Source organism: Idiotropiscis lumnitzeri, chromosome 7 (assembly GCF_059441095.1).
Source record: "Idiotropiscis lumnitzeri isolate Australia: NSW breed Sydney's pygmy pipehorse chromosome 7, RoL_Ilum_1.0, whole genome shotgun sequence".
NCBI classification, from domain to species: Eukaryota; Metazoa; Chordata; class Actinopteri; order Syngnathiformes; family Syngnathidae; genus Idiotropiscis; species Idiotropiscis lumnitzeri.
The window spans coordinates 1162910-1189298 of record NC_142397.1 but is presented as its reverse complement, the minus strand read 5'-3'; the positions used below and the strand labels follow the sequence as shown (position 1 = coordinate 1189298).

At 45.8% G+C, this 26389-nt stretch overlaps 1 protein-coding gene across 5 annotated transcripts in view; it reads left to right on the top strand.

Moving 5' to 3' along the window:
- The first annotated feature begins 41 nt into the window (after window positions 1-41).
- The window catches only part of robo2 (roundabout, axon guidance receptor, homolog 2 (Drosophila)), a 228293-nt gene continuing 201945 nt past the window's right edge, over window positions 42-26389 (top strand). For all 5 annotated transcript variants that reach the window (XM_088300860.1, XM_088300861.1, XM_088300863.1 and 2 more), the window contains exon 1: window positions 42-457. In XM_088300860.1, the coding sequence (XP_088156986.1) occupies window positions 334-457 (124 nt within the window). In that variant the 5' untranslated portion in view covers window positions 42-333. The remainder of the gene's footprint in view (window positions 458-26389) is intronic.

Sequence of the window (26389 nt, the reverse complement as noted above, 5' to 3'; positions counted from 1 at the left end):
GAGCAGTGGCTGGCTGTGCGTGTGCGTGCGTGTGAGCGAGCGCGAGTTCCGATGCACTGCGCTTCGCGTGGCGTGGCGGCGTGGCAGGCTGCGCGTTTCCATCGCTTCCCCCACCGCTCGTCTACCCAAGGCGGGGATGGAACATCAGCACCGGTGAGGTCCGCCCCCCCCCCGGCGGATGGCATCGCACGCGAGCGCACCAGCATCTTGAGCGGCGGCGGCAGAATGGTGGCGGCGCCGGAGACCTAACGGCTGCCACCAGCGCGACGGACGCGTGGCTTCCCGCTCCGGGAGCCATGTGAGAGTGTCTCGGGCTGCCAGCAACTCTCGGACATGTTTTCCAGATCCCCGTCTGGATTTCTTCCGGCATTTGAACTTGTTTTGTTTCTCCTGGCGCTCTCCGGATGTCCCGACGCCTCCTCCCCGGCTCGGACGAAGGGGAGATGGAACAAGGGAGGTGAGAAAGCGCGTTTTGGCTTCCCAGATGGCCGTGATGTGATGGTGACGGACGGCGGTCTCGGGCGGGACGCCGATGACGGCCAGGCTGAGCTTGCCGACGCTCGCCGTCGCCGTGACACGTCCGTCGCGGAACGCTCCGGTTGAAAACGTTTGGCCACATTTGGTCAATTTTGCAATGAAGTGGTTTGTGACGGAGTTTTTATTAAAACTCATTGATGACCATTGACGGATAAAGACGTCAAAGATGAATTTTGTTTGTTTACAAGTTTAAGATTGTTTTTGTTTTGTTGCCGTCACGTTTGGATGACACAACATATCGGGAGTCAATTTGCGGCAAGACGATTTTTGCCATTACGGCTATATTAACGTAATCGGACGGTTGAATCCAAAAGCAGCTTTTTGTACTTTGGCGACTCGTTTGCGATGAAGCGGTTGTAATGCAAGATTTTTCTTTTGTTTCTGGTACGTTTGGGTGAATAATCCTGCGGTGAGTCAAACGAAGCCAGGAACTGTCGTCGTTCCGGGGAAATGAACGTAGCGGGGGGTGGGGGGCGCCAAATCAGCAGTTTGCTGCACTTTAGCAACAAACTTGCAATGTAGTCGTTGGTAATCTGTTTGTTTGTTTTTTTCCCCCAATTTCTTTACTTTTGCAGGCATCTTTTGTGTAAGTCTTGCGATATTTGGTTCGAAGTTGAGGTGCGAGCGACTCTCCTCCGTGGGAGCGCTCGCCCCTCGCTGTCTCCCGTCGGGACTTAAATCCCCTTTGTCGGATTAAAGCGACCCTCTAATCTCGGCGCGGAGGCTGAGATGCAGCCGCCCCCCCCCCCCCCACCCCCCCAGCGTTGTTGGCATTCAGGGGGATTTCGGGATGCCTTCAAAGAGACGCAGTGGTCGCCACCTTCTATTTAATGATTTCTCGCTCGCCACGTTGACTTTTTCGTTCTCCACCTTGCACTGAAGTTCAAACTTAATGAGTTGCCACCCGCTCTTGGATTGATATTTCACGTTCCTGAATGTTGCTCCTACTTTTTGTTTATATGCTGCATTAATTTTCAGAATGAACATAGGAACGAGGTTGAGAGTTGATTTCAGAGAAGAAGCGAGCCGATCATTAGGCGGTTGTTAGCGATGATGAATCGAAGTGTTTGGCGCCCAACCAAGGGCGAAGGCGGCCCGAATTGTGCGCCGGCACCTCGTGCTTGTGTGGCCTCTGGTGAAATAGAGGGCAGTGACCTGCGCGGTCACAGCCGGAGTATCCATTTTCGACTGTATATCTGAGCGCAGTTAAACAAATAGTAGCGCAGCCTCGCTCCAAAACGGAGATCCCGCTTTGTAGATATGAAATTTCATATCTCGATCATTATCGGGACCAAAATGATCTCCGTGTCAATGATGGCACTCATGTTTAGACTTCAACCTGCCCGCACAAATGAAAGGCACTGCCGTACATTTTCCAATGGGCTCCTTGTATCAGTGAAGGTGTTCGTAAAATACAAAATATTTGTAAGGGAACGTGATAATTAATGTTACAAAGACATTTTGTTTGCCGATTTCAAAACGGAGCAGCGGAATTTCTTGCGCGGGCCGAACAACACGTCTGCGGCTCGGCCCACCGGGAACTTGCCCCTCGTCCGGGTTAGCCACTCCGGGTCTGGTCAACGTTATTATTGCGATATTGCTAGAAAAGAATTCCAGATTCAAAATACACTTACAACTTTTCAACATCAAATTTATCTGTAATATATTTCAACCGCGTGTTGTAAAATGAGATTTTCGTTACTCACGTTTTTTTCGCTCGCATCTTAAAAGGCATTGCAACGAACTGCATGACGGCGACCTCTCCACTTATTGCTCGTGAGAATGCAACACACGAGCAAGCAATGAGGCAAAACTAGCCTTTCCCCGTATTGGCAATTTTGCAGATGAGCGCGGGCCAGCGAACGTGTTGTGAGAGGGAGGGCTGCGCCGAAGTGGAAGCGCTCACTACGGAGAAATCGAGCTCAACCAAAGCGGCCCTTTTAATTGCGCAATAGCGTCTCAACGTGGCGGAAGTAGAAGGCACTTTCAAGATCGCGCACGGGTGACAGATTGATCGGTAAAGCACGAACCTTTTTCATCCCTGACACTTTTACTGCATATTTTTGAAAGTAATTTTTATTTTTTTTCCCCCCCGATTGTTTAACTGATGGTCTTGTGCACTGAATGAGTCTATCTCGCTTTCTTTCAAGCGCGACTCGTCCCTTTAGGGGGTAAAACTCCTATTGGACTCTTCACATGGAGGACACTTGTCACTCTTTAGCTTGAAATCTGCCTCGCTTACATTTTATTGCGCCGGCGGTGCGTTTTCAATTTGGAAAATGATCAAAATAGCTGCGGGGAGTTTTTTTTTTTTTTCTCGCTTCGAGTCATGACACACTGCTTTTCGGATTGCATCGCATCCCTCCTCAAAGTCGGCGACAATCACAGCTGCCGTTCTCCGGGAGATGGAAACGATAAACTTTTCTGTCACCTTTCAAGTCCGAGGGGCTTTTAAGACGGAATAGCAAAGGATTTGGGCTGACGCAATCAGAGTGGAAACGGGTCGGCTGTTATTTCCGAGGCGATGATGCGCACGGAACGCGTCGTTTAAATGTTGCTTATGGAAAATACGAGCGCGTGAAGCAAAGAGCTGCGGCAAGGCAACGTTTTATTGCACGTCACAGAAGTGTGTGATGGAAGATAGAAAACATGAAATGTCTTCCATTCAAGGAAATTGCTGTGGTCAAATGTTGTGTTCAAGGACCACATTTTATTTTATTTGAATTATTTTTTTAAAGGTGCAGATGGCGAGGTCAAATGGAGTTCATGTCAAATGTTTAACATTAATCATCACATGTAATTTTTCCACTTTATTTCCAATCAACGCGTTTATAATCGGCAACTGGAATCCAAAAGTTGACTGCCAACAATAAATATATTTGTTATCCCGAGAATCGTCGGCGTGGAAGAACGTCTGAAAAATTCCGTTTTGTAAAGTGGCGTGATGACGAACAGATTCCTGAAGATGGCGACGTTGCGTCACTTTGGATTTAGCACCGGTTTTGAGTAAAAGATGAAAAGTAGGCGATAAATCTCAGCTTGTCACGTCAATTACGAAGTAAGGATATGGCCAAATTCCGTGACGTAACCTCGCACTCGAACAAAACTTTCTGGCTTTTTAAATACACAAGAGCATATTCGTTTTTTTTTTGCAGGTTTACAAAGTTTTTGAAAAGGCGAATGCTGCCGATATTTGCGTGTAAACGTAGTCGCTGTTGGCTAATGCTACACCGTTAGCATCGGTCAGTCAGCATCAAATGTGCCGAATTCAAAAGTTGGGCAACTTGGTATCAACGCCAAAGTTTTGAGGCCTCAACCCGCCGTCTTGCAACTTGTCGGTTTAACTTTGCGGTTGTGTACGTTATTTTGAAAGTGTAAATAGCCTGCACCCCCCCCCCCCCCGCCTTCCCGCGGGATGACAGTCGCGTCCGTGCCACAGCAGGACAGCAGCGAGCTGGCCACAGGCATTGAATTGCCGCACAAACTAATTGGGTGGAATATTAGGCAACAGCCTGACAGCGAAATAAAACGAGTGTCTTTGCTTTTAATTAATGTGTTTTGACTGGTGTCTCGGGGGGGCCAAAGTGGGCACAGTGAGGGCTGCTCTACATCGGGGAGAAAATCACTCACTCTGTCTGCTGTGCGTTTAGTTTTTTATTTTTTACTGCTGACACGATGAAGATGTGTGTTGTTTTTTTTGTCACTTGTAATTACAAGGCAGCAAATTGATGACTAACAAATGCGGGTGTCTGCCAAGTGAAAAGGGCAAGAACGGCGCAAACCAAAGTCGGCCGTTCTTAGAGGCGTAATAATTAAGCTTTTGCGTGTGAAGAAGAATGGCTTTCTCAAACGCCCACGCCTTTTGAAAAATACATGTGCCCGGCAGAATGCGTGGGCGGCGTGGCACAAATACGCCGGCGCTCGTCATTAAGCAAATGGTGTCGCCGTCCGCCTCGGAACATCCGGAGGGCCACCGAGAGATATTCGCCGCTACGGAAATAATGACATTGTGCCACTTGTCGTGTTTGTCCAAGTCCTTTCTTACATAATTCCTCCCAAAAATGGACGGAGAGCATTTACATAGCTACATTTATACATCGACGCACGGTTAATAATTTAGTGTCCCATCTTTCATATTAAATGGGAAGCTTGAAGCCTCTCTGGGAGGACTGCTTGATTAGGAAAAAAAATATTCATCACGATTTATATAGATATATTATATTATAATTGAAATTGTGATTATTCAAACTATTCTTTCTATCCACTGTTGCAACATTTAAATAAACAATTTCAAACAACTGCTCAAGTATACACGCTGTGGCGTTTTTTTTACGATTATGCCAATTTTGTAAGCGGCGAGTGGATTAATCGTATTTGAATTCCGAGTCATTGCCCCGCCCGGCCGTCTGGTCATGTGGCCGAGGTGAGCTTCATGATGATGACGTCGTTTCCGTTGATGCAAACGGACAGCTCGCTATTCACCAAGAAAACAAAGACAGAGTACTGACGCAAATGGCAAAAAGCTCAAGTAGGCCGGCAACTATTTGATCCGTCCGACGGTCCGGCCAGTTCTGCTCACAACTTTTTCCCGGGCAGATTAACTTTGTCGACCGTCGCCAAGACAATGACGTCGGCGGCGGTGAGAATCGGAAACGGACGTAAGCTCACCGCGAGTCAACCGACTCTGACTCGTTCGCTCTCTCGACGTCGCGCCTTACCTCTCTTCGCTCTCTGCGATAAAACTTTAAAGAGATAAGAAGCTATTTTTTTTCTATTTCAGGGTCACCATTAGCCTGAATAATGCATGGCCGAGAGAGAGGAACAGTTTGAGTCCTACGGAGGATAGAAAAGCGCAGCCTTCAATTAAATTATACATCGTTATCGCAGCTGGCGAGGCCCGGCCGCCGCGCTGCACCCTCGCCGTCCGCCTCTAAATGTTCCGTGTTGCTGTCTTGTCCAATATGGCGTGTCAGGCAACAGCCTCTTCTGGCGCAGAAGCTGGAGTGCGTTTCAAAATGCGAGGAACACACGGGCGCGACGCTCGCAAGCCGTCATGGCCGCAAAACTGACGCTGGCGGCCATTTTGTTTGAAGCGTTTGAGCTCCAGTCAATTCCTTGGACCCAAATGAAACGGGCCCCTTGTAGAAAATGGAAAACGGCGACGGGAACGCCCAGTGGGCGGTCTTAGGCTGCAGTCGGAACCTTTCTCACGGCGTTAGCGTGATGAAGAGCTCACGAGAGGCCATTTAAATGCCACCGGAAGTTGATTTGATTTTATTTTTTTTTCCTCACTTGATGCACTGACATTTGGTTGCCCGACGCACTCGCCAGAGGCTGAGCCGCACTGCGTTTGTTTACCGAGCAGTCGTTCCATTTCTTGTAGTCTCCGTGTGCGAATGCCGACTGAAAAATCGGAATACTCGTTGGACGTTTCAATCCAAAAGCGACTTGAGATGACCTCGAGCACGGTGAACGCAATTTGACTTTACGTCTAAAAGTCACGCCCAAAGGACTACGTTTATTCTATTTTTTTTTTTCACTGCGACACCAGTCGATGCAGGAAGGCGCCTTCCTTGCGAGAAGCATGTCGGTGCAGTATTTATAGGAAGCCCGGGATTTAGAAAGCCAAGATTAAGGTCTACAAAGGCCACCTATGCATTTTGCATTAGCGAGCAGCTTTTTTTTTTTTCTCTCTCTCCTTCTTCCTCCAAAATAGCTGCAAAGGTGGCTCCTTTGACACGCTGGAAAGAAGCAGAAAAAAAATGCTTCGGTTAAATTTTGACCGCCTTGGAGACATTTCCGTGCTTCTCAGCTTGACTTTTTTATGAGTGAGTGTCTTGGTGAAGATGTCAGAGTCATAAAAGGGCCTCTCGACATGCACAACCAAAAATTATTCCAAAGCGCCCTCCAAATAGTTTGAAAAAAAAAAAAAAAAGCTGTTGTGTTTCTCGATCACCAATTTGCACGAAATGACTTTGGGATATCTATCGTAAGAGGATGCAGAAAAAAAGTCTCAAGGGTCGACGCTTGAATGAGATTATTAATATTTAATCCACGTTTGACATCAAACCTTTTTCGTCATGACGACGTCAGCCGTTTCCGCGTTTCGGTTTTTGGACCAGCAATAGAAAAGGCGCCATCCTCCATGAGGCTCATTGACTGCCATTGACGGCTAAAGACGTCAAAGATCCATTTTTTTTATTTTATTTTTTTTACTTGGCTGGTACGAGCAGCAGCGTTTTGGAGCGACTGAGGGAGGACTGGCCGTCTCCAAAGTCAAGTGCATTGCAGTAATCGCGCCTAGATGTGATGAATTCATGGATTAGTATTTGGAAGTGCTGCTGAGAAAGAAAGAGCTTGACTTTCGCCAGCTGCGGCAAGAATAACGAAAACAACAAGGGCCCCAAAACGGAACCTTGTGGAACACCGTACGAGCAAGGGGCAGAGAAGAATGACGCAGAGTCAAGTTTTTTTTCTTCCCCAAATTAGGGATCATTTTCACGATGGCAAGCGGGTGCGAGGGCTCATTCATCGATGTTTGCAACTTTCTATTTAAGATCGTTGTTCAGACGTCGGAAGAAAACTTAACGGCAGATGCTTCTCATTCTCGTCACCATGATGAGGGCCGAAACGGCGCCGGCCACCAATCATCTTGTCAGCCGACTGAGAAGCATTCCTCCATCCCGTCCATGATGACGAAATTAATTGGTTGACGGGCTCGCCAAATGGCCGATTTGGGCAATTGACTTTTAATCAAAGGAGAGGTGGGGACCATTTGTTTCGTTTCAACACATTTTCAAGTCATTACTTCTCTGAATGGAGGATGGAGCGTTTCTTCTGTCAGCGCAAAGTTATCCTAAAAAGGAACTTGGAGTATGAGCAAACTTTCAGGCTTAAACCTTTTTTTTTTTTTCTATTCGGACACTAAGTGGCGCAGGCTGTTCCCAAGAGTGTTATTACCTGGCCGTCTTATATTAACATTGTCCTTAGCCCGCGAGTTAATTAACCCAACGACCTTCATTTGCAGTCCGATAATGTGTAACAATGGATTAACTTCCCATTCTCATTACGAAGATTGATTGATTAAAATCGCGGCTCCGTTATCGGTTATGTTCCACTTCCGAGCGCGTTGCGGTGATTGGGTTGACCGTGAGCGTTGGCGCAATCCGCTCGATGCGTTGAGACTGCTGCGAAAAAATGCAATGGTGCTCCAAAGTCTTTTTTTTTTTGCAGCCACCGTGCCAAGCCGGATTAGTTTTGCTTCCTTTTTTGTCGGTTTTAAGCCAACTCGTTTGTTTTTCCTCTTTGTGCCGATCACGTTTGCGTGCCGACCCGATCAAGCGGTCCCTTGGTAGTCTTGGGGGAGACTCCCGAACAGGTTGCCGGGTCCACGGCGCTGTAAAATGTTTTTACGCCGTGGTTCTTTCGGGTCACTTTGTAGTTGTTTGTGTGGAAAAGTTGATTTTGGGTTTTCAGGCCGTGCTAGCTCAGGATCATTTCATGAACCGTATTTTTTTGGACGATAAGCACGCCGGATTATTTGTCTATTTCCGGAATGAAAATGGGAATTGACTTCATCAGGTTGGCGTTCAGTGTTATGCTAACTTGGATCATATGTAGCCGTTAGCAACTAATACTCGTCATCTAGCCTGGAAATGTCGTGAGTTTGTTGTAAACAACCCGTCAATATCTTTCCACGCCGGTTTTACGTGTCGTTTGCTGTCGAAAGGTAGAAGCACTCCGATGCTCGTTCAAAGTGTACAAAGTTATTTGTGTTGTGTTGTGTCCATTTTTGCACTCCTGCTCCGTGAAGCGGATTCAAGTGCAACCAAAGACTTGTGTGCTCGCTTACCCGGCAGCCCCCGTCGTGGTCAATAAATCCAAATAACCCGTTCAGAGGTCGAATCTTCAACACCTTGAGTTGAAAAACAGGAAAGCATCGTTATGTGACTGGTGGATTTTTTTATTTGCGTCTTCTTTCTGGTTCCTGAATCGGCTTTCATACCAGAGATGAGAGCGACTCGGTCAAGGTTGCAGAATAATCATTTTCTTTACTTTGGTGACAATCAAGCAAACAATCTGAATGCATCTTTTTTTTTTTTTTTTGGCTGTGCGAGTGGGCCTGCTAAAAGGCGGACGCAGGGGTGGGCGGGCCACAATGGGCTCTAAAATTTGGAGCAGATGAAGTGTTTTGGTCACCTCCCCCCATAGGAGAAAATAAAATACATTTAATTTGAAATGAAAGTCAACAAAAGCATTACAACAATATATATCTGTTTGAAAAAAAAACACAGTCTTTAGAAAATAAAACATTCATTTCATTTTTTTCGAGTTCGGCGGGCCGGATTCAAACGTTTAACGTGCCGCATGTGGCCCCCGGGCCGTAGTTTGCCCACACCTGGGATGATGGCTGATTCTTGCATAACTTCCTCCTTTCCTAATTGACGTGGTTTTCTAATTCTTTTTAGCAAGTGAATCCAGAACATAAATGTCGTGTATGTTGCACCGGAACAGACGAATATTTTTTGTTTTTGTTTGTTTTTTTGTCATCTGTGTTTGAAAAGCTTTTTTCCCCCCCCACTTGCCCATCTTGATTGCATAATAAATGTCCTTGTTTGAGCGCGGCAGTGTCACTCTTTTGTGTGCACCGCACTGGCGACGGTTCAAGGCAATTGCCGCCTTCGATCTTTTTTTCTTCGAGTAATAGAGGTGAAACATTTTTCCAATACTGTTGGCCATGGTGAGTTTCCTGGATTTTTTTTTTTTAATTCTGCCCATAAAAGCAGGCTTATTATTTTTCAGAAAGTCCAACCTCATACGTGCTTTACTGACTTCTGCGTGTTTGGCTCTGGTGTGGCAATTTAGATTTGGAATCTCTAACTTCATACAGTTTGCCATTTGTACACCGGACTGTCGAAATAGGAATTGGTGTCAAGGAAGTGACCAAGACCTAAACTCCGAACTACTAACCTCCCTAACCCTGTCCCGACAAGCCCACTCGTGGTGGCCCTGATTTAAAACGATACAGAACCAAATTCACAATTGTATCCGCGGCCGACCTTTGCATGAACTTGTGAAAAGATCCAAAAATAGCGCCACACTCCACTCTCAAGTGTGTCGATTTAAAACGATCACAAAAACAACAACAATTGCATTTATTACCGATGAGTCGGTCGGGCCGACATTGTTGAAATTCGAGGGCCACCGTTGATGTCGGCCCCTGCATACGTGTGCATTTACCTTTGCTCCGATTGTAAACCGCATGAGTGCGGCTTCTCAGGTAATCACCAGCGGCGAGCATTAAAGCCAGCGAGCACCGCATTTGAGTGTTTATTATCCGATTCATCACGCCCACGTCGCCTGTCCGAGGGGGGGGGGAATAGAAAAATCCGACCCCTTCGTCTAACAGCATGTAATAGCTTTGCCTTGCAAATGCGGCATAACGTGCGTGTAAACAAATGATCTTTGCAATCTTGCAGCTGATGCCCCGCAAAAAAAAAAAAAAAAAACGATTTCCCGTCGGGTCAACAGAACAAAGCAGGATATTACTTGACATTTGCACGATTGTTTCTTCTTTTGACACATAAAGAATGGGGAGGGGAAAAAAAATATGTGGAAAATACGACTACCGTAAACCGCTGTGCAGCCGACAAAAGTTGCAAAGGTTCAAATAAAACTTTTGTGAGCCCCATTAAAAAAGTGTGCAGAATATTTAGACCGCGTCCGTAAAAAATCCCCGAAGTTGAACAAGTTAAAATAAGACTGCTGTAAAAATCACAACAATTGCGTGACAAACCATTAAAAAGTTGTCGACTAAAACATGAAAAGTTGCGCTGACTAAAATATGACAACCGGAAAGCCCGCAAAAAAAAGAAGACAACCTCAAAAGTTGAGCAGGCAGACGACTGTAAATTTGCTCAGAATACTCTAAAAGTAAGTCTTGGTCCACATTGCAAGTTATCGAGGTCCGGATCAGGACCCCCAGTCCGCGGATTTCGGACCGCTGCTATCATTTGTGGCAAATGCTCGATGCAGCAATTTTTAGTTCAGGGCTGCTGCGAACGCGTCCGCCCAGACTGGATTAGGAGTTTAATGACTGCTAAAACTGATGGCCTCTCGTCCAAGGTGACCCCGCCTCCCCTCGTCCCCCCCCCCCTTTCTGGGCGGGTGTGACACTGCCAGAGCGCCATGAAAAGTGAAGCAAATCCCTTCTTCCTCATTTCGACCCACCTGTCACCAGCACCGCCACCAAAGCCCGAGGCATGTAATTACACTTTTATTGTCTACAGTCACACTGCATCATTCATTGGACGGGGGTGGAGGGGGGTGGGGGCATCGGGGGAAGGCGGGGGACTCACCTGTGAGCCCCGGACTGCACTGTAACGGACGTTTATGAATCTTGCTCTAATGTAATGTTAATAGTGTGTATCCAAAAGTCATCACCCCCCACCCCCCCCTTTTGGGTGTTTTTATACGCTCGTAAGCAAGAGGCCTCTCGCTCGTCTGGGTAGCCCCTAACTGCCCCCCCCCGCCGCCTTGACACCATTAGCTCAGCTGACATATTAAGGTTCTGTTTCTCTTGTAATTTGTTTTGTCTGTCAGCGTGATGGATGTCTTGTTTGCTGCCACTTCCTCACACACGGGACGGAAAAAATGCTCGCTCCAGGACATTGTTGGGTTTGGGCTTCAAAATGCGAGGCACAACGCATTTGTTTTGGCCAAACAGCTAGTCAAGTACTGTTAGAAAGTTGCCGTACGCACTGCTAATCAGAAGCTAACGTTGTTTTGCGTATCCAATGGCAACGCAGCGCTGATGGCGGTTCAGATTTCGTGCCTCCGTCGGGACGCCGTGTTGCCGTGCAGAAAGAATTTAATTGTACTTGGCTTGTGATTCGTTTTTGGACCACTAGAGGGAGCCCGTGTGCCACTAGTTGTAACGTTACAATAGCGAAGAATCTTTTTTTTTTTTTCAACAGGAAAACATTCTTTAATGTTATGAGAATCCTTCCTTCAAGGAAACAAGAACAACGATGCATTTTGTTGAAATAAAAAGTCGAAAAAATGAAATGTGTCCAAGATGAAGTTGTAATATCATATTAAAAAATGAGAAATTTGAATTTCTGAAATCAATTATCGGCCTTTTATTCTATAAAAGACACGTTTCGACTTAAAAAATACACTTTTTGATGTCAAAGCCAGGAAGTGTATGCTTGTACAAATATGCTTTTTGTTCTAAATAAAAAAATAAATCAAATAAAAAAGATAATTCGTGCTCTCGTGTCGACTTTATGTGACGATGCATCACAAGCATGGCAGAGCTTTTAATTGGCCCAAAGCTTTTATGGGCCGACTGGTTCCTGGAAGTAAAGCGCTTTGTAGTGTTGGGTCGTTAAAATAAATAAATAATAATAATAATAAAAAATCATATTAATAATAATGATAATAATAATAGTTAATAATTCTAAAAACGGACACATTGCAATTTTATGGGCCCCAAGCCCCAGCTTGAAGACGCCGCCAACCGCAAACTATTTGAAAAGGAAAGCAATCCTTGGATTATTCCAACACAAAAGCTTCATTTGCTTTTGTGGCTGTTTGTTTCCTTTTTGCTTTGCCTTTGAATTCGGAGCCAGCCGCGTCTCGCTCGGATATGCAAATTTTGCGCAAGAAAATCCGTCTGGCTCGCAGAGAGGCTCTTATCCGTTAGCGTCGATGCCGACGGGAGCCAGAAGACTTTAATGCGCTGCGAGGCGCCATTTGGACCCGCTCTTGCGCACCCAGAAATGGAAGAAGTGTTTCTTTGCTGTCTGAAGACCCTTCCGCACGTCACCGTTTGTCTTCAAACAGCAGCCGGGCGGCATTTATGGCCTCAAAAGCAGAGCGAAGTATGCGGCTTATTTTCAATCAATTTTGTCCCGCGCTTCCTTGCATCGTGTATGATCGGCGCACCTGCCGCTATTCGGGTTTGCACTTGCTGCACGGCCATGAGACGTTTTATTTCAGGTATGGGCAACTTAAATGAAAGGTGGGGCCAGAATTTTTCATCGGTGCTACTGGGGCGCCACAAAGGATGACACACGTTTTTTTTTAACCACATGGATCAACTCGACTTTGTTTTTAGAACATTTAAAAAAAAAAAATCATCGTGCTGAACATGGCGTGAAAATCGTACATAAGACGGTGAACAATAAATGAAACACAGAATTGTCGTTATATGCTCCCTCTTCCGAGCTCCAGTTAGGAGGCTAGCGGCAGCATTTTGGACCAACTTGAGGGAGGACTGGCTGACTCCAAAATAAAGTACATCACAGCGATCCTGCCAAAATGTGTCAAAGGCAAGGATTCGTTTCAAATCGCTGGATGACAATAAATGCTCATTTAAATATGAACAAAATACTTAGTGCTCAAGGAGCCATCAAAAAATAAAATAAAATCAAGGAGGGCAAGTGGAAGTAAGTGCCAAATTTCCCTTTTGACGCCAAGCCACTTGTCACTCAAGTCGCCGTTGACCTAATTGTTAACACACATTGTTCACCCGGCGGAAAAACACCAACAACCTTTTTTTTTTTTTTTTTTTTTTTAAACGCCTTTTGTTGCTGATGAAACAAAATCTTCCAATGCTTGTTCTGATAGCGTCGCCAGCGACACTTTCTGTGATTTAAAATTAGCATATCGGAGCGCTGTTCCAATTAATGAAGATGATTCCGCTCGGGCCAACGCAACCCCCCCCACTCACCCCCCCTCAAAAATGCGGCAGGGGTAACAGTTGAGCGGCTCGACTGCGACTCAAATAGATGAGTGAGCACATGCGAGCTGACGCTTTGTGACGCTCACAGGTGACTTGTGAAGACTTGATGCGACAATAATCCGCATTTTCCAAAAAATCCACGACATGCTCGGTCATTGTCCGCACCTTGTGATGAACGGGAATTAGGTAGCGTTGTTCATGATGTAACCGTCACTCGCGCAGAAGCAATAAACGTCACTCCCTTCGAGTCGGTCGGGGCGGAGACTAAGAAGGAGGCCGAAGGGGCTTTTTATCGTCACCCTGGTCCCAGTGGGATGAGCGCGTCCCTTTCTTCGGCGTCACCCCGACCAACTGATTAGAGAAATCATTGACTCTCTGGTTTTATCTGCCGCACTTCCCAAGCGAACGCAATTGGATCCAGAGGAGAGTTGGGAAGCGGAGCAGACAAGCTCGGCTTTATCGTAATCAGACATTAAAAACTTACAGAGAATTACTTTTTTTTTTTTTCTTTCCTCTGGTCGTTCAGGCGTTAATAAAAAAAAAAAAAAAAGATGTTGGAGATTTAGTACAAAGGCTTCAAGGACAGGTGCGGTAAAACATGGCAGCATCAGTCTGGCGGCCATTCAATAAAATGTAGCAAGCGACTTTAATTACTGGAGATATTTTTCCAATTAAAATGTGGTCACTGGTATTGCAAAGATAAGTGAGGGGGCGGAGCTTTTGGCAAAAAAGTTTGCATTGTTGAACTGGAGTTGCTGCTGGTTTTCTGCAAGACGGAGACGAAAAAAACATGATCTGATGGCATTCGGTATTATTTAATAATACAAAGGATGGAAATTAAATCCAAGTAGAAAACGTTTGAATGCTTTTAAGTCCTTTACTATAAAACCAAAAAGTCAACTTCCTACCGCACGATTGTATCTGAAGGCCTCGGACGAATCGTGCGCGTTACCGGTATTGTGAAATCTGCCTGGCGACACGAGCTTGCTGAATTCTGATTGGATAAAAACTCTCACCTAAAAATACGACGCTAAGATAAAATATGACATGAATGTGAAGAATGTGATCACGATTTCTTGATTATGTTCGGCCAGCCCTGAAGGCCTTGACCGCCCGCCACTGCGTCCACACAGATTTTGAAGTTGTCTTGTCTTTTATGCGACAACGGCATCCGTCACAAACTGAACTTTTCCTCACTTTGAGTCCACGCGCCAACGGAAACGTCGTCTTCTCACTTTCTACACAATTCCTTGATGTGCGGCAGTGATATAAGTAAAGCAACAAAACAAAAAGCAACGTGTGCATGTTCACGGCATGACTTTGACGCGTAGGCCGGCGGACTGTCGCCAGTCGCTCGTCACAAAAGTGACGCAAACCAGAAGATGCGGCCACATCAACCGTGACCTTGACCTGAACAGAGCGTGCGACGTGACGAGAACAATCGTCCCGGATGGCTCTGCTCACCACCCCGTGTACCCCCCAAGTTGGCCTCATTTCGCCCCCCCCCCACCGTGAGCCGCATGTATTAATCGGGCCTGGGGCGTGATTGACAGATGTTATCAACCACCACATCGCTCCTGCGTGGCCTATCTGTGCCTTCAGGAGCCTCTGCTATCTATCTCGCTAGCGTCTACCTTGAGGTGTGGGCTGCTACATCTGCGCCTCTCTTATCTCCTCCATATTCAAGCAACCCTGCGATCAAAAGGGCCTGTAGCACTTCCCGGCTAATTGCCGGAGGCTAATAAATTGCAGAATCGCCCACCCCCACCCCCTCTACATCCTCTCCTTTCACCTCCACCATCTCAGAAGCTCGTAGCTAATCAGCTAGCATGAAGAATTTGCAGTTGACACACGGCGTGACCTACTTTCAATGGAAATTGTCACCAAATCTCTTTGCTTTGCCGAAATTAGCATCAGTCATCGGAATGTAAACACTCTAACACGAATCTAAAACGTATCCCGTAATTTCAAATGAATTCCGAATATTTTTTGCTCCAATGACGTGTTTTGAGTTGTGGGTTGAAACGCTGTCTGTCGAGCTAGCTGTCTGTCGGAGTAAACAACGATGCTAAAAGGCGGCTCGTACGGGACTGTCGCTTCTGACAAATTGATTGTCATCCCAATAACGCTCGACATTTCATGAGATTTCATCTGGAGGTTATTGTCGTGTTTTAAAAGTTGTTGCTTCATGCGTGCTAATAGCATTGAATTGTTTGGCATCCATTTTTCATTCTTTCCTTGCGTAATCAATAATGTCATGGCATTATTAGTAAGTAATGTTGTGTCTGCTTTACGGCACAACCCACACGCGTTTCGAAGTGATGATGTAGCGGATCTAGTTCACAATTTCCAAGTTTTTCTATCCTTTGATTAAAGGGGGGAGACAAAGAAAGACTTAAAGGGAAGTCACGGGATTGAGCCTTATCCCCTAGCATCAATAATAAACCTTTCGCTAACCCTACTAGCAAAAATGCTACTGCTAGCTTAGGGGAAGGGCAAGAGTTAGCGTTGGGACATTCGTAGTCAGCAAGTGTACTAACTGGCTTAACCCTGGCGCAAAATGCGTCAAACCGTCCCCACCCTTAACCTCAAATCCTCAAACTCTTAACTAACCACCTAACCTTAACCCAGATTTAGACATGAAAATTTACGCTAACCCAATTCCTTTACGCTGGTGTTGGCCCCGTTACCCTCATTGCCCCATTTCAAATGATTATTATGTTTCATAACAAGTCCGTTATGTTAAAACAGATTGAGATTATGAACACAGATGGCAAATCAGTTTTTTTCTTTTACATGACCGGATTAGTTCGTCTGGCGGAATATTAAAATTGCGCACGAGGCAAATTCTCGCAGAATGGAACGCGTATGAAGTGATAATTACCCGGGCTACACCCTTCCTCCTAATAATGGGAGGCTTAATTATTCCTTGAAAGCGGAAACGTTGCCGTCGGGCGACACAAGCGCTCCACTGGAGTATTTGATCTGCGCCGCGTGTAGATCGCTGCCGTCTTCTTTTTAAAGGCATCTTCGGCCATCGCTTTTTGAGCTTAAAACCATTGAAGACCAGTTGAAAATGTGAAAAGTGGGTCTGCGTTTGGACTCGGTGAATAGAAATAAACAGAACAGTCTCTTGTTTGGAGTATAAAAGCGGCAAAAATATCTATAAATGAGTGTTTCATTCTGTAAAAAATACTTTGGATGAACCTTCTTTTGCGGGGCCTTTCTGGCAAATTGGCTCATCACAAGCGTTCTCTCTGGAACTCAAAAATCTCAAGTTGGAACACTTGTAAGTCAAGGCGCAATCCTATCATTAACAACCAGACTGATATCTTGTGTTATGGAAATGGACAAACAAAAATAATCCTCAGTCGTTAACATGGAAGGTACTTTCTCTATGAATTTTCTTTTCATTTGAAAAAAAAGGCTTTCATTTCCGTGAACACCAGGGGTGACATGAAAGTCAGCCCACCTCCCACGCTCGCTTTCAAGATATATTTATCCGAGAATGTTATATTGAGCACAGATGGTCTTTTTCTGCCACGTCCGCCCTCGCACGCCGACGCCGCCTTCGTGATGCCGCGAGCTGCCTGCCACCGTTCGCTTGGCGCTTACCAATACCAAGTGCAAAAAAAAGTAGTGGAGTGTCGCAGGCCCCCGTTAATTAACCCATAGCGACAAGTACAATATATATATATATATATATATATATATATATAATTTAAAATTTTTTTTTAAATTTTTGTCACATGCATGCGTAATGCGAAACAAAATCCATGAATAGAAAAAAATCCACAATCCGGACGCTTCTATCGAATTGCGGCAATTCCTCCTCGTGCTTGTTATTTGTGAAAACTAACGACCACAATGCACAAGAGAAGTAAACAAAGAAACTTGGCCAACTCTTGCACAAGAAGACATTTGTAAATAAATTTGCCACCTTCCCGTATTTCAGTGCCAAAATATTTTTGGGACGGTCTCATCCTCTCTGGAGTTCACTCCCGACCTCGGGGGACCCCCTGGTAACCTCCGAGTCCTCATCCTCCCGAACGCCTTGTCCCACTTGAACCCCGCCTCCTCCTTCCACGCGTTCTTTCTACTTCCTCCGGGTGCTAATTAACGCGTGGAGGAGTTCACGCCATCTTTTGTTGCGCCTCCGTGGCTCCTCCCAGGGCATCGGATGCTACTTTTGATGCTACCTGGGAACATATCCCGTCGATATGCGTCTCAAGCGTCCCCCCCCCCCCTCATTTCCCTCCCACACATGTACAGTATTCACGCTGACACACTTTATTTGCCATATGTGTGATGTTTGTTCCAAAATGCCGGCAGAACTCCCTGGAAGTGGCGGTTCCGATACTTTTCTCCGGTAAGAGTTGAACATTTGATTTGTATCCACTCCTGCCGGCTGTCAGCTGTCAGCCGCTGTCTGCCTCCTCAGAGTTGGAACGACTTTAGCAATAATGCGTTTGCATTGTGGTGGCGATCGGTCGCCATTTTCGACAACATTTGGAGCAATCTTACCTGGCTTGGCCTCCTGGCGGTGACGTGGACGCTTATTTGCGGGTGTTTGCTTATTGCGAGCGCCGAGTGCACCGTCAAAGTTTTGCCACGTCTCGACGTCTATTATTTATAGCATAATGGCGCCCATCTATCATGAAAGCGGCAGACAAATTTTTGATTTTCATGTCCTGCCGTGATTCTGCCTGGCAAGTCTTTTTTTTTTTTTTTTTTTTTTTGCTTCTTTGAGTTGCAGCACAATGCAGTTACCCCAAATTATTATTATTTTTTTTATATATGATGTATTTTTTTACAAGCTCATGCACGCTCTCGGGAAGTGGCTCTGCTTCGTGAGAGCGAAGGGGAGGGGCTTCACTTTGTGACGACGGCAGCGTTTCCGGGAGCAAACAAAGAAAAAAAAAAGCTTCTGGCATTCCATTGAAGTGGCCGACACGGTGCTTGAGTTAATGTGAACAAAATTGCAGTTCAATATGAAGACAAGGATGTCCTTTAATAGTCCCATAATGGGGAAATGTGCAAAATTGCTCAAGTTCAGCAGCTGTTAAAAAAAAAAAAAAGTCAATCAAAAGTTGTGTTTGTGTAGAAGTTGTTTGTCACACACCGAAAATGTTAAGCATTCGATAAAAGTCATGTTCCACCGGCTGTGTTTTTGTGTCTTCCTATTGTCTCCTCCCATTCTGTTCGAGCCGTCTCCCACAAAATGAAAATTAAACAAGCAGTGCGTCAGAAATCCTGGAATTAACGTATTTAATTATGCATCCTCAGCGCATGAATATTTCATGATAAGGGAATCAACATTTTTAATTATTCACCGCTGCAAAATGCATGAAAAGTTAAATGTGGAAGAAGCGGAATAGCTGAATAAAGGAAGCATCCGCAATTTTTTTTTTTTTCATTTTAAAACCTGCGTCACTGTTGCTCTTTGCAACTTCTGTTCTTCCGTCATTAACAGTCAGACGCGTTCATGAGTGAAGAAGTGCGGGATTAATCACCACATTAAAAAAAAAAAAAAAAGTTAATGCGGGGCAAGCGAACAGAATGGCCTAAATGATGCAGAAGCGATGGCTGACCTGGAACGGCAAAACTTGAATCAGCGAGGACATCGTTTGGTGTGTGTGGGCTGCTGGATCACAATGAAACTTGCGGGGAAAAATATTTGACATTAGCATTAGTCACCTTGAAAACGTTTTCTCCGTCGTCAGTGTAAATGCCTTTCGTGTTGATGCTTCTCGAAGGCCGTCGAGTTAAATGCGCCACAGTGTTTCTGGAATCTTCCGTCTCGTCTTGGCACTGTCACCTGCTGCCATTTTGAAAGAGTTGTGACTCGATTCTTGGAGGTCACCCAGGCAGTTTTGCCGGGATGGCTCAAGGCCCTCCCCCCCCCAACTCCCGCCTGCCACCATAACAAAGACGGTGACCCGAGCCAGCACTGGCCTCACTCTTTGGCCTCTCGTAGGCAATAACAAACACACGCGTGTGTGTGTGCGTGTGCGCGCATATCCACGTTACTGTCCATGTGAGCGGACCGAGTTCCCCCCGTGAGGGTCCTGGCCTGTCATCTGACAGAGCCCAACAATAGAAGGTAGCAGATGCCCAGGTTCCGGGGCCAAACAGATGGTCGGTCCAAGTGGCTTTGGATCAGAATCACCTTGCTAACTCGAGACGGCAGCTCGCGGGGGCTCTGGCGGTCGGGCCGCTATGTGTTTTCGATAAATTAGAATGGCGGCAGTCAAACATTGGGAAGTCAAAAAACAGCTTGCGGCCAGGCAGGCATAAAAGAGGCTTCCTTTGGGTTGGGGTGGGGGTCCGCAAGCTCACCACGTCTAATCCTTCACCCACGGTTTGGAAGGCCAGAGGGGAGGCCGCACGTCTGAAATATCAAAGCGGCTTTAAACCACCAGGCCGGTCTCCATCACGGTTGACGCGCCGACAAGAGATTGCGGGTGCCACGGCCGGGGCAACAATGAAACCACGCTTCCCACGGCAATGCCGTGCGAGCCGATTTGAGAACTGGCAGCTTGCGTCGCTTGTCTGACTTCCATCTTGGCTCCTCTTCCATGTTGCTTTTTGATGTTCTCGCACACTCCCCGTTTGGCCGCCACGGTAACCTGGGATGTTAAGAGATAGCGGAGCGTTCCCTTTCAAAGGCTTCCAGCCTGCCGCTGATGCGACACCGTCGCGCAGACGCTGCCGGGCGTTCGGCTGTGATTTTTGGAGGAAACAAAGTCGTCGGTTGTCTGACCCCTGGCTCGTTTCTCCATATCAAGTATTTTATGTCCTAAACATCAAACGGGCTCAATATATCAATGAGGATTCAACAGACTCAGTAAGGCAGTGCTTCTCAAATAGTGGGTCAGGATCCCCTGGGCGGGACGCGGTGCGCAACTGAGGGGGCGCGTGTGACCCTGGGCAACATGCTTCCCCCCCCCCCGGCATACTACAGTAAAGTGTAATTGCACATCCACTCCAGTAGTTGGCAGTAGCGCTCCCATTGCCTATTGGAGTAAAAAAAAAAAACACATTGTTTTATTCATTTTTGTTTTGAAGGGTTAAGTGTTTTAAATATTGTGCTCCTGAGTTAACGTTGCTGAAGTCAATTTGAATTATTGATTTTATTGAATTTTATTTTCTGCAGCAAACGGTGCAATAAGTCTGTCAAAAATGATTACAGCTTAAACAAGGATATTATTATTGTTTGAATTTCAGGCAAATTGATGCACTTAAAATTTTTTCTTTTACCGTTAATAAGGTTATTCTTGTACGTTCAAGTATATCTTTCTTTTTGTTTTCTTGATGTTAACAAGGATATGATGTTATGCAGAGGTGTATGTCATGTCTTGACAAGGCATTAATATTTCACAAGTTTGTGTTCGTCAAAGATTTAAAGTTAATATTTCCTCATAAATACGTTTATTCTTCTCGATTGCTTAGTGCAAGTTGTTGAAACTACTGATAAAAGTGTGAGAGTAAGAACTCTTCCCTTTGTGGATCGTATTCGAATTCGTTGATGTTAGTGCATCTGTTTCAATAGTGGATCTTTGACGTATTTCACCGAAGAAAAACAGTGAATATATCGTCGTATTTGCATAAGAGTAGCTCATGACGTGTTAAACTTACTTCCAAATACTTGAGCCTTGGAAGACTTTCGTCTTTGTGAGTGTTTCTAATTTCATAAACATTTATTTCAGGTCAAGTGCGTATTATATTTTGAACGCAGGTGTATGGAAATGTGTTGTTTCACCAAGCTAACGGCTCATGTACAGACCTGCACTATATTATCTACTCTGTTTATTTCTTCTTGGTTGCAGTTACTATATTTATAAATTGACCTTACAATTGTTGTAAGGACAAGACAACTTCATAATTGCATGAAACGTACGCCTTGTTCACGGAGTTTTCTTCTTAAGTTCGCAGGCTGTCTAGCCTCAAGTCGGCTCGTGTCACGATGACAGCACAGTGTACATGTAACGGAGAGGGGTGGGGGCGAAAATTGTTTTCTTCTTGCTTGGGGGGTGTAACAGAAAATAATTGAGAAGCACTGCAGTGAGGTAAAAATGAAAACGGCTAATGTTGAAACTGAAAGCTGCGAGAAAAAGCGGAGATGTAGCCTCCCAGCGACACAAGTTGGGTGTTGGGCCGCTGGCCCGGAATCAAACATCACACCATTTGTGTGAAAGGCAGCAGCATATAGTGCTACTTGCAATGTGTTATATAAATTCATTTATTTCTTTTGTATAAAGTTGGCGTTAAAATCTCGCCTGTGAGTCTGAAGTGTCTACTAACGAAGCCTGCTTTCAAACTCCGTCGTCTCCCTATTGTCAGCTCCAAAGTCAATGTTTTCCCACGAGACGAGGACTGTCTCGCACTGTAATTCTTCAAACCGACGCCACTCTGAGAACAAAGAAAGCCAACTGGATAGTGCTGCGAGCTATTTGAATAAACAATCAATGCTCGGAAACCACAGACAAACCACAAAGGCCGCGGCAGGAGTTCTCCAACCTATATAACCGCACAATTCCCGTGCTCAAAGCCCTCCCACGGTTTTTATTTATCTGAAGGTAAAGCGTAACTGCATTCGCCGCGTCTATTTGGACATTAGCGATAATGAAAGCTGCACGTCTTCTGCCCGAACGGCGCGAAAATGAACCTACCTCTCCGTTAAGTGTTTTCACACTTCAAACTCCATTATGGCGCGTGCTGATGTGAGCAGCTTGAGCAGAATAGCAGCCAAGACAGTGATGGTGGTGGTGATGGTGGTGGTGGTGGGGAGTGTGTGTGTGTGTGGGGGGGGGGCACGCTTCCACCTCCAGAGTGGCAGTGGGAGCTCATTGGGGAACGTCGACCCGCTCCAGCAAGGACGGGAAACATGACTCATTAGGTCCAGACCGTAGCGAGCCGCATGCTAATGTCACAGCGGCGTGTCTGGAAGTTGGAGTCCGTAGCAATCATCTCGGTGAAAAATACACGCGTGAAGTTCATGGAGAGGAAATTGTAGCCCACACGTGAATGACTCGCAGATGCACTCGAGCCACACAAGAGCCAGGACAGGACTTGGAGACGAGTGCCAGCCTTTATTATCCTAATGAGGGATATTAGCCAGACTTCCCAGGCTTCAACAACCCTGACAATTTTACACTTGACATTAATTGCGTTTCTCAAAGAGGGGGTGCGAAATCTTTTTTTTTTTTTTTTTTTAATGTCAGGAGTGTCATTTATCAGGCCGGGTTTGGTGCTAATGGGGGTGGCTTGTTAATGGAGACAGGAGTCGGCCAGAAGTTTTCTATTTGCGAGGTCTCCGTGTCAATAAATAGCTCTCGTGATGACATTTAGCCCCCCGCACCCCCCGCCCCATCCTCCCCGCCCCGATTTGTGCTTCTCGGCATCAAAAATCCCGTTTTCCTCTCCGCCGTATGGCGCTGCCTCCGTGTTTAAATGGCACACAACAAATGGCATCTTCCCGCTCTTTATTTTTCACCTTGACTCATTAGATACTGGAGGATACATCTGATTAAATGACACGCCACTCTCGGAAATGAAATGTCGTGTGCAATTAGGGGCGAAGAATGACTGATTTTTCCCACGCCATCCGTCGTCCTTCAGCTTGCCTTTTCCGTGCCGTTTGTCATTCTGGTCTCCCTTAATGTACATGAAACCTCGTATGCCTATTTTTGAACTAAAACGGACTAAAACCTTTTGTAGTTTTGGTCGAATAAGTTTACAAAAATTAGACTAAAACTTTTTTTTGCGTTTCCGCCGACGAAAACTGGACTAAAACTGTCTCAAATAGGAATGACTAAATCTGACGAAAACTAATAAGCATTTCCGTCCAAATGACTAAAACGAAGACTAAATCCAAAATGGCTGCTTAAAAAAAACAAGACTGGCCCAAACGGTATGGAAATGCCCCAAATCAGTTGCCGAGTCGACAATACACCAAAAATCGATGAACTGGGAAACGCTGTGGTGAAAACACTCGAGTTGTAACATGTGCAACTGCTGATGGTCGTACATATTCCAAATAGAAGTGTCCCAGTTTCTAAAGAGATTTATGTGAGATGTACAATCCCCCAACTGGGGAGGGAAAAAAAAAAAAAAAAGTCCTTCCCTGGCGGGCGCAACTCCCACTCGGCGACATGCGCGTCGTGTTTTGCTCACCTGCAGTGATTTATGTGGGCTTGTTTGCGCTTTTTCCTATTTTAAGAGGCCCCCTGTCTGGCGCGCCGCCTCTTTCAGAAGTTCCAAAAGTCCCCAAAGTGTGTCGGGCATTTTGAAGCGTCATCCAATCATTCGCTCCGTTGCAGCTTTTTGCATCGAAGTGACCGTTTCCGTATGAGCGCCGAAGCTCGGAACACTTGATCCCGAGAGGATTCTCGACATCAGTCACCTGTTCGCTCCCACTCAAAAGCTCGCGTGGGCTCTTCGCCGTCTTCATCCCCAGTGCTGTCATTTAACCGAGTGGGTGATTTTATTTTATTTTTTTCTCTCCACCCCTCTCTTGAATAATCTTGCTCGACTCCTCGGCGGAGACGTAGCCGACTGCGAGCGCCCCACCCGTCTGACATACTCTTCATGTGTTTCCAGACGTGAGCTTCGGATGCGGGTGGGAGTGTGTCCAATGGCATTAGTCGGCCGCGGCAGATTAGAGCCGAGGAGGTACCCGGCTCGACGGCGCTGCTGCTGGGTGGGAGGCGATGGAGAACTCGAGTCGCCTGGGGAGGGTGGACTGCTCTCATCCGGGCCCGATGCGGGGGCAGAATAATACCCAAATGCGGGGCTTGAAATCCAAAATGGGCTGCTAAAGGATTGTCCCGGGAAGCGGAGTGAGAGCTCGGCAGCCTGCAATCCAGCTCGCGGCTTCCCTGCAGGCTCCAGAACGGATCTGTTTAGGATCGCAAAAGTTACACCCACTTGTCTGCTCGTGGTGAAATGCCGAATGCACAAATTCTACACCCAATTCATTGGCCATAAATGTATCAAAGAAACAAATCACACGGAATACATTTGACTAGGAGGAAACTCGATTAAAGTCCTTCACACGTTACAACACAGCACAAAAAGTTACTTTTTTTAGCGTTGACGTTTACTGTATCACATGAATGAAAAACGTCTTCTCTGTGAACAACTAGCGGCCATTCCTGGTTAGCAAAATGTTCTTTGCCGTACGTCAAACGTGTGAACTCATTTGACGTGAATATCAGCGCCGCACGAAAGAAAAAGAGGCCGCGAGTGGGAGTGCTAATGCTAAGCTGACTCGCGGCGACAAGTCTTTGCTTCCGAAACTCATCTGAGCTCGTAATCCTCACCTCCGTAACGCCAAATAAACTTCACTGGAGACGCCGCGCTAGCCGCTAACGCTGAAGTTCTCGATTTAAGAGGAAAGCTGGAAATGGCGGCAAAGCCAAAAGTGACCAGCACGAAATATCGCCCCACAGAAAACAGACTAAACAGTTTACATGTTCCCGATGTAACCGGACGCGAACTAGGAACCCTTCCGGCTTTATTCATAAAGATTGTCGACCCCCGAAGATTTCAGATGTTGTGAATGTACATAAAACTTTTCTCAAGGAGTTCATAAAAAGTAAAAAGGGTCCTCCTTGCCATCTTCCCCCTCCTTCTTTTCTTTCCTAATGAACACAAACAACAACGTGCTTCAAGTTGTTCTTTCTTGTTGCTTTCTCTCTTTTTGTTGTTGCGCGTGAGATGTTCCATTTGGCACCGAAATCAGATCCTATTTTGCCTCTTTAAGCCTTGATGTTGGTCGGAAGTGGAACACCAAAGCTGAGCGAGCCTAATTTGGATCAGCAGCAATTTGTCTCGCATCACAGATGCCCACCCTATTCATATTCCTCATCGTTAATGATCTATTATTGACTTGAGAAGAATACAAGAATCTTCAAATAAAAGAAAAAAAAAAAACGTTTTTCTTTTGGGAATGTGCGTCATCAAGCATTTTGTAGTTGCCACTCCCATCTGTAGTTGAGTAAATAAACAAAACATATCCAATGAAAAAACAATGTCAATATTTCATGCAATATATAACCGCTTAAATCTTCAGTTTTTGGATCAGCGCACCCGTTTGTTGTTGTTCCTACGAGGAAACAAACGACGCCAACAAGAGCACCAGCAACCGTTGGGCCCGTTTGAATGATTGGCCTTTAAAAACGCCAAAATGACGATTTGCCTATTCCACAGCAATGTCTCTCTGGTTCCTTCTTGGCCCGCCCGTACTCCTCAACTCCTCAAGTTTTATGGAACGGCAATAAAAACATAACCTCCTTGGCAGGCATAATTAATTTGGCTGCCCTCTTAAATGGCAAACCGTTAATCGTTGCGTGTGCGGACATCTCGTGCGTGTGTGTGGGAAGTCGGACGACTTCATTTAGTTATCCGCAATTTTTTTTGTCACGTTGGATTGACTTATGGCTGGCTTAGTTCCGTTCGCCTGTTTTGGTTGACTTTGGATGAGCGAGTCAGAGGAACTCAAATCAAGACATTACCTTCTGTCCGCAAAGTATTTGAAAGACTTATATCGTTTTTTTGGGGTTGCACTGCACTTCTCAAGGTATGGAAGCTCGTGAAATTTTCATGAATTCCTCAGGAAAAATTTCACGGTCCTCTGTACGAAAGTGGCTTCTGGGAAAGTGGCCACCAACTCTTACGCTAAAATATTAACAAGGCTTCGGCACTAATGGTTGCGCATTCAGACCGAGACCGCCTCAAATTTTGTCTTTTCATCAGATTTGAGAATATCTCGCGAAAGAGCATGACTAAGCGCATTGGCAACTTGGCGTCATTTCTTGTTTGATCCCTGTGGGGGCGCTGTTGATTCAGTCTCCGCTTCTTTGCGCGTGAATGAAAAGGAAGAGAAAGTAACTAACTTGTATCACTCAAAGGAAACAAGGTATTTTTTCACAGCCGGAAGGGTACCCAGATCGCGGCTGGAGGGCGAGGGACTGACCGTCAAAAAAGGGTCCAGTGCCCACCTCTGAACATTTCCACGTCAAACTCGTTGCTGTGCTCTCTCCACATCTTCAAATCATAACCAGTCATCATACGCGATGACCAATAAGCAATCAGACTCCT